General features: G+C 39.7%; 1 protein-coding gene across 1 annotated transcript; it reads right to left on the bottom strand.

The window, feature by feature from the left end:
- Positions 1 to 365: 365 nt before the first annotated feature.
- tiam2a (TIAM Rac1 associated GEF 2a) lies at positions 366 to 9,919 on the bottom strand. Its single transcript, XM_043263685.1, is given in 16 exon segments — positions 366 to 1,694; positions 2,664 to 2,687; positions 2,690 to 2,820; positions 2,900 to 2,981; positions 3,056 to 3,152; positions 3,310 to 3,368; positions 3,680 to 3,724; positions 3,727 to 3,787; positions 3,875 to 3,993; positions 4,820 to 4,883; positions 4,886 to 5,001; positions 6,008 to 6,116; positions 6,720 to 6,773; positions 6,775 to 6,846; positions 7,410 to 7,478; positions 9,738 to 9,919. Coding segments are annotated over 16 exon segments (1,842 nt in total). The 5' UTR covers positions 9,867 to 9,919; the 3' UTR covers positions 366 to 1,083.
- Positions 9,920 to 11,940: the final 2,021 nt, after the last annotated feature.

Raw genomic sequence — 11,940 nt, 5'->3', positions numbered from 1 at the left:
ACAGCTTTGGGGATGCTTTAATCATTTTACAGCTAGAGGCTGACAACCATCTGTCAGAGAGAAAAAAAAAGTTTGACATTGTTACCTAAATATAATTTGACTTTGATGAATAAATAATTTTTCCTAGACTTTTTAATGTGTGGTAATAGGATTTGAGTTCTTTGTGTCCCCGAGACATGTCTGTTATCTTCATATTGTTCAAATCCAGTGTTGAAAGCATGATTCAGTTGTCTGTCACTTAATGTGTGCATTTTATTTCCGTTTTATTCAAAAAGGTTTTTGTTTTGTCGTTGCAGAAAACAGGAAATCATTAGGACGAATATAATCCAGCAATATAATCAGACACCTTTTTATTACAGTTTTGGCTGTGAAGTGTCAAAAGTATATAAACTCTTAAAATTAAGTTACAGTAATCCATGAAAAAAAAATACTATTTACACATTTGAACATACTAAAAAAGGACAACTGCAGGCTTTTAATTTAGAGATACATTTCCAGCATAGCACATTTAATCCTGATTTATTGTTTACAACCGACCATGTTTTTGTAACAAAAGTATAAGTTTGGATTCCTGTTAAAAAGAAATATAAAAAAAACTTGCTAATAAATAAAAGTTTATACAAAGCAAACCCATGACAAAAAAGAAGCAATGCTTAGAAGCAGCAAGAAGCATATGTAGTGTCCAAAACACAAGGCAAAATTAAAAACCTGACAATTCAGTTCTCGTAGCCGGAGAGATCCTAGTATGTGTGTGTGGGAGAGCAGTCTGGTCTTAGTTTTGCATCAGGATGCCACGTAAAAAGAGTGAAGGCAGGTAATTTTGTTCTCTGGAGCAAAACGGTTGCAATGTGGCCAGTTCAGCGAATTAGTGCTGTGGATCATGGAGAATCACGAAACACTTAACACCATTTCAAATGAATGTCTGTCAAACTGTGGTTCCACAAAAGGTGCGAATGAATTGTCTGGCCTCAGTTGCTTCCCTGAATTGGCTAATAACTTTAGAAAGCTGTATGGGATTAAGTCAAGCATGTAGGCTCTGAAACCATGTTCTGCTTTTTTTCTGTGATTGCTGGATGACTTTCACTATGAACTGGTCATGTTTTTGGCCTCCGCAGTGTTGTCATAGAAGAAGTCCTCATTGACAACAGAGGTCAGGCTCTGCACGCTGAACTCCTTCTCCAGTAGTGAGTTAAGGTCCACGTTATTCGCCATCGTCTCAGTCTGGCTGTCCAAAGAGTGGCTATGTCGACGCATGTTCAGTAGGGGCCCCTGGCCGCGTCTGAGACTGCTAGTGCCTCGGCCAGGTTTGCGCTTTACCGCGTTGAAGTGAGCTCGCTTTATAGAAGACTGTCTCTCCGGAGTGTCCACTTCCCCGCTCTCTGGAAGCACATGGGGAGCGGGTGCCTGGGAGGCCTCCTCGGTCAGCCGGAGCCTGCAGAACTGGGCCTCGATGGCACTGGGACAGTCTTTGAACTCGTTGGGCTCGTTGTCCTCGTCACTGATGATGTTGGACTCTCTGAGGCCGCTCCGCTGCGGGCGAGACGGAGGATCCAGGTGAGCGCTGGCACTGCTGGTGGTTCCGCTGCTCACGCTGGCTGTGTCCGAGTCTGGTAGAGACAGCCTCAGAGGATCGTTGTTGGGGCTGGAACTTTCATTTGAAGGCTGCTTGGAGAGCAAAAAGGGTCGAGAAGAACCTGTGGGGCACAACGCAGAACGCAGTCATGAATGTTGAGATTTTGTTTAGCCCGGTTTCACGGACAGGGCTTACACCAACCAACGATCAGTTAGAACATTTAATTGATTTTATTAAAAAAAACAAACTCGCATTGACTTAAAATACATCAGTGCCTCTATTTCGGTTGAAACAGCTAAAACGTTGTTCAGGACTAGCTTAAGCTTAAGCCGGGGAAAGAATTGATAACTCCATTTTTATAAATCTTATTGCGCATTCCAAGTAATATCAATAACTGCCACATTTAATAAGTTTAATACAGAGTAATTTACATATTAAACGAAAATATTTGTTTTATACCAAAAAGATATCACATGTTAATAAGAGTTAAAAAGAAGATATTTCATCAAGTTTTTTTGAAATGATCCATCCTCGAAACTCCTCTCAGCTTGCGCATCTTTTCAAAGTGAAAGTAGCCTTGTCACCTGACCTGAATATAGCACTCTGATTCGCGAAAGACTTATGGGCGCTTGGGATTAGGATTTATGGGCGCTTAAGGAGTGCTTGCTGGCTTTTGATACTTTTAAAGTTCATAATATCTGCTATTTTGACAAACACGTTTAGATTGAGCAACATGTGGAGAATAATGCACTGCAATCAGCTTTTTTTAAAGTGACATTTATAGGTTTTTGCAAATAAACTTCATATATCGTTGATGTCCAGTATCTCTGATGTAACACTGCATTGCGACACTTGACAGACACGATTTCTATTCTTAACTTGCTGCACAGCTACTCAAATCTCTCTGTCCTGGCACTTTTGAGGGAATTGATTGCCATGACCTTTGTTATATATTTTGAAAGGTTCTGACATTCAAAGCTTGTGATGTTTTTTTTTTTTACCAATAAATTTGCCTTGAAACTGCATCAACACATCCATGCTTCACAATGTTGGCCAGTTCAGACATAAGTAAATGGGAGGTCACACTGACCTAGCCTAGCAGAAGTTGGCAGAGTTTTTCAAGAGGAGTTAGGGCGCTTTTACAGGTTCTCTCAGGCTGTTGCTCAAGTCTTTGCATGTTACGACGCAAGTTCTCTCGCAGGATGGAGCGAATCACCTTGATGATATTCACTTTGCATTCTGGGGTGCTGCGAATGAGAAAATGTAAAATGTTAAGCTCCTTATGGAATAAAATGAGATACTAAGTTGAAATGAACCAATTCCAACCTGCTACACAACTGGAACACCGTCTCAGGCCTGCCCTCTTTTTGTGATTTGGTGTGGATCAGCTCCCAGATGCAGTCTGTGTCTTCAGACAAAAGGTGGATTATTTGGGGAAATTACAAATCTATGATCTTCTAACAAGCCAGATGTGTCTCTTACCTGCTGCATTGCCCAGTCTAACCTGTAGCGCTGACAGGGGAACGAGCCAGCGAAACTTGAATGGATCCTGCTCTCCATGAGCTGATTTTGAAGTTGGCTGGGGAACAAAAGCATGAAATAAGGATGTTAATGGATGAATATGTAACACACGAGTCACTGAATTTGTCAAAATATAATGTAGGAAAATGTTTTTTTAAAGTGACCCCATTAAGGAACTATAAAGTAAATAGACCGGATGTGAAAACAGTACTTACCATCTTCTTTCTCACTTTGTTATTCTCCCTGTACAGCAGTATCACAGCTCTCTTAAAAACTAATAAGACAAATCAGAGACTCTGAGTCAAGCAGATATGTTAAATTTAGAAAACGACAGAATTCTTTGTTTCTGAAGCTGCAGAACTGCTGCCAATATATCTGAAACAAGCCCAACATACTTTCACAGATCTATAAAAAGCTCTCTGCAAAGTGTTGCGTGACAAAATAAACTTTAATATTCGCATTATTTATTTAATATATTAAGATAGAAAACATTTATGTTGGCACGTGAAAAGATGAAAATACGGTTTCATGGGAAATGTGCTTTTGACAGAAATATGGTTTCATGGGAAAAGAGCAGAGCCTCACCAAAAACATTCAACTCGGGATCCTTTTTCATACGGCCCAGCGATGGAATGGGTTGAGCCAGATCACTGAGGAATGTATGAGGAACTGTCCCATAGAAATCTCTGTGACCTGAGACAGAAGAGACAGATGATGATTGAATATCCTGTTAATTCGATGGATTACCCCGATGCGTTCAGACTCTGTGTGCAGCTGTACCTCTTTCTCGGTGCCACTTTGCTCTGCTACCAGCTGGTCAAATACCGCACCATAGTCTTCATAGATCTTCTGCATTTCATTTATGTGGCTTGCGACTTTTTCCATTTCTTTCAGTGCCTCTGTAATAAGAAAAAAGACTGTCTTAAAATAACTAATTCTTGGCTTTGATTTCTAAAAATAGCTGTCAAATTGACTGTGTGAACTCAAACTGGAGATTTAAAAAAAAAAAAAAATCAGACCTTAGTAGCATTACTGGGAATATTTCTGTAATACATCTGTTTAGCTCACATAAAAAAAAATTTCCTCATTCAATTCAAACCTTTCAGCAATGAATGTTGTTAAAATGATCTGGGCCCTGGTCACAACTTGCTTTCAGAATATGTAAAATGGATAGATTTGTGAAAATATATAACTTTTTTTAGTCCGATTTTATGTTGTGGCCCTAATACCCGTTCACTTAGTAACTAGATGCGTACACAGTATGTAACCACAGTGTAAGTATCTACAGCTCTAATATTTCTGTAACTACACGTGTAACAACCCTCAGAATGGTTTGTGTAAGTACAAATGTGTATGTAACAGGACATGCATTACATTTTATAACAATAGTATGTATGAGAGCAATTGAAACAATTTGGGTGGAGATGGGTAGGTTTAGGGATATGTAAAGTGGGAGGAGTTGGATCTGGAGTTGATGTAAAACAACTAAGTAAGTGAACTTGCATGGTAACTCCTCAGGAACTGTCCATTCAACGTGTGTGTAGTTACAAAGCTGTAGATACTATGTACCAGTGTGTATTTACACAGTGGTTACATACTACGCACACATGTACATCGGTGTTAAAGCTGCTTAATACAAAGCGGGACAACATTTTTTGAAATTCTCAATGACCAACCCACAACCCGACATCCAGACAGCGAGCCCTGCTGTGTGCGTGTCTGTACCTGTGAGGTGGTAGTGTTCCTCACTGTCTGTGTCTGTTAGCGACACCAGCTCGCGCAGCAGCAGCAGGGGTATTTCAGGACTCTTTGCACCGGTTTGATTAGGTAGGACTCTAGTGTGGTCGAGTGCTGCTTGGTTGGATTCCTTGCGTCGAGGAACTCCTTAAACGATCGATCTGTTTTAGCTGCAGACGAAAGGAAATCATAAATGCCAGCACCACCCACCGAGCTAGAAATAACACGTTCTTAATGGCCACTGCAGGTAAATGGCTTTAGGCGAGCGCACAGGGCACAAAATCCATCCACAAGGAGGCAGCACAGGCTCTCTGACACCTCGTTAGAACCACTGCAGTATAAGCGCAACACTGCAGGCGATGAACAACACCAAGGTGAGTATCAAGGATCGAGATTGCACTGAACGGGTGTTTTGGCAGGAGTTTGTGAGGGGAGTTAACCACCACCACCATCTCTAAAACGTGCAGAATGATAAATGTATTCCTCGCATTGTCGTTTCAAATCAAGAGGAGCTATTAGAGCAGTAATTGAGGCACTCCTCGCCCCCAAATGGATTGACACTTCAGGGAGCAATTGGCAGGCAATTAACAAGTCGACACAAAAAGTCGTTTGCGCTTTGCAAACGGAAACCTTGGCACAACAGAAGCAGTGTGTGAGAATATATAATTACAAGCGCCGCTGACAGACTGCTACGCACACTCCTGTTGTTGCATCTGCAGTGCAAGGGCCACGTTTCATCTCCTTACCCCGCAGTGGTTAAGCAGAGCGTGCTGTTTCTTACAGCCCTCAAAGTGCAATTTCTGAGGCTGCTCTGAATATCGCTCTCCTCTTGTAATGGGACGAATTAAAAAGGAAGCCGAGGTACAGTTCTCCACTTTAAATGTGGGCAGGGCAGCCTCTCAGTCATTTCTAACTGGGCAGTTTGCCCAAGAAGGCAAACCAGGCTAATGTTTCACACATAAATTATATTTAACATTTATAGTCGCTAATCACTAATACTCGGCAGAAAATAATGAAAAGATAAACCAACAAGGGCTACTGGTGTTGTGACAGTGCCAGCCTGAAACATTTCAGAAGCACCCATACAGAATGAGAGACATTAAATGGGTTCAGTTATTTGACATGTAACAAACTATTATTCTATTGTTCAAAGATGATGTGATTGATGTGTTGTACCTCGTTCCAGAACCTTCTGCACTTTAATGTGGTTGGCGCAAAAGCCACTGTAAAGTTTGAAGTGCTCTGCGTAATACAAAAACGAACCACCCAATGAGAAGAGCAGCTTCTGGATAAGAAACAAAAGACAGCATTGATGCATCATGGGTAGAGAAGCGAGCTTGCCACAAAAGAGTGATTCGAGACTGATGTTTTTCATTTGAGTCTGATTCCCTTCAACGAACCAATTCTTCAAGTGATTCCAAGTCTGTTTGATTTTCTACCATGGAGCATAAAGAGCTATATTTTACAGTGCGATCTGCTCTTTACCATTAAAAAAACGTATTATTATTTATTTATTTACTTATTTATTTTTATTCAATATCATTATAATTGTATTAAATAAAAAATGACTTCATGTTATTTAATAAAATAATCATTACAAAATTTCAGGTTTTCGTTTTTTGCATCTAGAATTTTGGTTTCGACCCAGACTTTATTTGGTTAATCCCTATTATATACATTATTATATTAAAAATCATGGCCTATCTTATGGCCTTTTTGTATTCCATGGAATAAAACACATGCAAATATCAAATGATAAAATAATCCACATTTTTGGGGTGATCTATTCTTTGAGAAAACTTTTTCTAGTTATTCTACTAAAATGTTGTGTATCTCTCCTATATTACAGGTGAGAGTGTTAATGAAGAAATTAATGCATTTGGCATGCCTTGAACTGTACAGGCGTCTCGAGCATATTAAAGTTGGGGAAGGAACTAATCTTTCTCTTCCAGGGTCTGCAGGAAAACCTTCTGGAACTCCAGCATCTCTGGAAGGCTGCCAAATAGACTTTCCATCTGGGCAAAGAAAATCCACAAAAACATAAATAAATAAAAATTATGAAAAACCAACAAAACAAAATCATGTAAGTCACAGTTTTCTTCATTATGTGATAGAAAATTACTTCAGAGGGTACTAGTACTTCACAGGAAATGGATTTAAGTCTGCAGATTTCATTTTAGTTGTGCTAGCTCCATCTATCGCAGGCCTCTTGCTAAAGTTTTATTGCCACTCAAATTGTCGCTAGTAACTTAAGAAGCAGCGGTAAAGCCATTTTATGTTTAGTCCTTGTCTAATTTGTGCAAGGGCATGCTCTAGTGTCCATTAACGGGGCTTTAATATGGACCACTCTTCAGCACATATTGACTGATCTTTCCACAGGGATATCCTGAGTCATGTCAGGGTCATATCTAGTTCACTCTGAAAGCTGAAGTCTTTAGCATCAGTCACATTAGTGGGGACATGCAAGCTTGTGGCAAATGACCCAAGATGTATCACTGCAATGAATGACTGTGCAGTCGGTGACAACTCAATCCAACACGATCCCCTGAAACTAGCTCCAGCAGGGGGTTTGCTTTACCTCGTCTTGTGTGAGAAAGGTCTCCTTTTGCAGGGGCTTCAAGTAAATTTCAAACAGGCAGTTGAGATCCTGTATAGAAGAAACGGATCACAAAATTACATCATGAGCTCTAGGAGTATTAGCATCGCCAGAATTGTTTTACTACATAAAGCCTCTTTTTGGATAATACTAAGGTATCCTTTTACAAGGTTTGAAAACAAAACACGCAAGGTGATTAAAAATGTAAAACACTAAACTCAAAGCAAGGAGGAACAAGACTAAAGCTGTCCTTGCACAGAGGTTGTACCTGCACTTAATTATTGATATATTTCTACAAGACAAAATAATACAAAATTCAGTTTCATTAATAGCTTAAACGGGGCGGTACATAAAAAATGTATGAACCCTCTTGTATTGTTTGAATATATATATATATATATATATATATATATATATATATATATATATATATATATATATATATATATATATTACACACAAACATCTTGTTGACTTTAAAAGCGGTGTAAACTAGAACTCAGTTGTATATACAATACCACAAGTAAAGTATGCTTTTTCTGTTGCAGTACAAAGGCTGTGTTAATGTTTTTACAGGAATCTCAATTCCAAAACCCCTTTCCCCTGAGCACACAACTCGCTGCCCCTGACCCCAAATTACAACTGAGTCCAATAATACGTTTCACACTCGCATATTAGAAGCTAACAAAATGGCAGTATAGCAGGCATAACTATAGATGTCGAGCAAAACAGAACCATGTCATTTTTTTTTCAACAGTTCAGTTTCATATTAACCATTTATTTGAACTGTACTTTGACAGTACTTCATTCTCCAACTTAAATGTAATTTTTACTGAGCTCCACACAATGCATCTTTATTTCTTCCTCATAAAATTCATGCAATGCCGCCTTAGGAGCTGTTGGTGCATTTCTTAATGCTGTCCGCAGATGCAGTTCACAAGTTTTTGAAAGAAAGAGTTTGTGTATCACACATTTAAACATTGATGTATTCTTGTGCACAGTGACTGCATGGCACTCTGTAGACATCCTTTTAATCCAGCAGTGTAAAGATGCCTCAGCTTGCAAAATCATTCTTGCCAGAACTGGACCAATTATGTCTCTTCTTTTATACAGTATAGGAAAAATGAAGCAAGGTCACTTTGTACAATTTGCCAACCCTACTCTCCGCCTTTAAGTATTAAGTTTGGTTATTGTGAAATCTTTGGAGTGATTTTTTTTTTTACCTAAACTACAAAAACAAGTTTTCATTTAGCCAAAACGTAAACTGAAAATCTAATAATCAAATCGCATCAATTTTTAAAAATCCCAAATACTTAAATAAAGTTGCATATAAACTCTTAAATTGCAGTCTTTGTAAACTTTTTAATTAAATAATGATTAAGTGATTATCTCAGACATAATACAAGCTGTGTAATTTCCTTCTGATGTTCATTTGGGTTTATTTCACACTTTAACTAAGCAAAAAAGAGGAAGAGATGATCGGATCACATGCTGTTTCAACACACCGACCCTGTTCATCAAAATGTAGGCATGGATGTAGATGACAAATCTATATTGTCGGTTCAGCTAGGACCCACACAGCTCGCATGTTACCTCTAGTAGCTTAACCTTGTGGGTCTTTTGGTTTCAATGATTTAGCGTCACCAAAACCAAAAATTCAAATCTGCTCCCAGACAGCTCCCAAACCTGCACTGTGTGCTGTGGCCATGTTATGGCATCGCTAGGCTGTCGGTGCATCAACCTGAATATTCTCATTAGGCTGATTTATAGCGGTCTGCCAGTGCCAATGCAGCATATCACAGACAAATGGCTCCGGCACAGGACTCTGGGATAGCACCGCCCCCCCCTCCCACAAATCACAGAGCGCTGGAATAATCAGACACCTTCCTGACACCTATTAACCACCAGGAGAACATTACCATTACAGCAGAGTTTTAATGCCACCTAAAGGTTCACCATGAACATCAGCAGGGTAAAACTGATCATATGCAAGCCTCGGGATTATTCAGAAAACAGATGAGAGGGGAGGCGTTTCTATTTAGCAGCTAAAGGAGTTAATTAATAGGCGGTCCTTCAGGACTCGGTAAAGACTCTTCCAACTATCCATCGCACGTCTTCTGCCAAAACAGCCATTTTCACCTCACAGGTCTTTCATTAAACAGGTTTAGAACTTAACTGATGTGAGCTGCATAAATAGGCGAAACAGTTCAGTATTAATGAAGTCAGAGTATCGTACGGACGACCGCATGGATCTCTTCGTGAGCGCTCTAGTCAACTATGTTAATAGGGGATTACAGAGTCAGTTCTCACCTTAACGTAGGATTTCTCCGTGTCTACTAATTCCTGGATGACCTTGCGCAGCCTCTCTGTGGGGGACATATGACGCGGACAGGGCCTGAGCGTGGGAGCCTCTGGTCCTGTTTGCTCCTGGCCCTCCATCAGACCTCCAGAGCCCTCCTGGAAGGAGTGGTACAGCGAACACACCGTATCCACACTCTGCAGGAGACACAATTAAAAGAATTGCATTAAATTGCAATCTAATGTTGAGGACAAATTGAAAAGGACGAACATAGAAATAAGGCTAAAGGATTTACTATTCTTCGTTACCAATTTTCACTCAGAAAGTGCTAGTAAATTACAGCAAGTAAACCAAGATTTTCTAGTAAAATATGACAACACATTTTGCCCCGTTAGTATTCATTCTCTCCAAAGTCTTTTAACGGTTCGCACCAGTATTGCTGTCTGTTGCATGCTACTGTAATAGTGCAAAGTAAAAATCATATTAATAAAATATTATGTGAATGTGAATATGTAGGAACTGTGTATATTTGTATATATGAATAAATACAAACACATGCATGTTTTCTTTTTTAAATATGTAATGTTTTATATATTTATATATGGTTAAAATGTAATAAATAAATACAAATACAGTATTTTCTAAATACTGAAACAATTGCGATCGGTTTCAAAATAATAAGACTTGAAGGGTTGCATCTTGTGTCCCGCTATGTCAGCATTTACGCCATTAAGGTCCCAGCCAAATTCTTATTAAGGTGGTACATCAATACAAACAGCGATACTGCTTACAGCGAAAGTCTCAAAATAAAGGCTGCAGCATCTCGGTTTCAGCTCTCGGAGAGCTGTGAACAAGTGAAACAGCTGACAGGGACAGATCTGTGACCACAGGGGACAAAAACAACACCAAAGCCTTTTTCTGGCTTTAAACCAGCCAGACAGACTCCATACTGAACAGAGCACACGCACCCCGCCGCTGCGAAAACATAAACCCATCACTTCGACCCTCTCCTTACACGCATGTTAACATGCATCCTTTTTAACCAAACACCTGAAAACCACCAATCGATATACAGCGACAGAGAACACATCACAACGCAAAGGCTGTTTGTGTGAAATGAGTCGGCGACTCAACCAAAGAGCGGCAAGAGAAAATGGGATCTCGCAAGGAACAAGCAGATTGCTTCTGCAGTTCGGTTTACTAATTACAGCGCGGCCACTCTAGGGACCATGTGCTTCAGTAGCTTCAAAGTCAGTTTAGTGAGCCGGGAGAGAGAGAGAGAGAGCAAGAGGAATAGGTAAGCTCAGCCGCAATCTTCTGACAGAAAGCTTAGGACCACCCAAAGCAAACACTTGGGCTCCCAGGACATCTTCTCACACATTAGTTAAACAGAGATTAAGGAGCCTCAAAAACGCTGCAGTGAAAAATAAACACTACGCCTCAGCAAGTAGGCTGCATTCAATAAGCGGTGTGTACACATGCATGAACTGTATATTTGTGTGACAGCACTCTGTGAACAGTGTCAAACAGTGTGTTTTGCAGCGCTGATCACGGAGCCAATCGCAGACATGTTTGTCGTGCGTGTGAACACAGCATCCAATCGGACGCATTGAGCGTAGCGTCTGTCATGTATGCATGTACTTTGAGCTTAAGCAACTTTGTGACACATTTAGCAACTTTTTGAACCATAGCTACTTTCTGAGTGACAAGGTTTTGCTTCCTGGTATACGGAAGAGTAGTGGGTTTATATTAAATAAAACAGGAAACACTTTATAATAACTGTACACTATGAATCGTTAGTTAAGCATTTGTAAACAGCTGTAAATAACTGAGCCTTTAAATCTTCTTTGCAACAGATATGCTTATGAATCAAGAACAAGGCATTTAAAGCTGTATTTATAAACTTGTGACAATTCATAGCATGCAGTAATTATGAAGCGTTACTGTAAAATGTGCTGCTTCTTGGTAATTTTACATACAACCAAAATCACAATACAGCCTAGAAGTGTAGAGTAACAGCTTCTAAATACATAAAGAACAACATAAAATGTATATCAATTGTGACAGAAAAAAGTTGACTCTACCCAACACTCTAAAGTGCTACTGTCTCAAACATCCTAAATTTCAGGATATAATAAAAAAAAAACCCACATAGATAAGAGGCAGAGGGAGGCAGGAGACATCATGTGGACACATTAATCGAGCACCTTGTGG

Source organism: Puntigrus tetrazona, chromosome 17 (genome assembly GCF_018831695.1).
Source record: "Puntigrus tetrazona isolate hp1 chromosome 17, ASM1883169v1, whole genome shotgun sequence".
NCBI lineage: Eukaryota > Metazoa > Chordata > Actinopteri > Cypriniformes > Cyprinidae > Puntigrus > Puntigrus tetrazona.
Note: the sequence above shows the minus strand (reverse complement) of the source record. Positions and strands in the feature narration are given on the sequence as shown.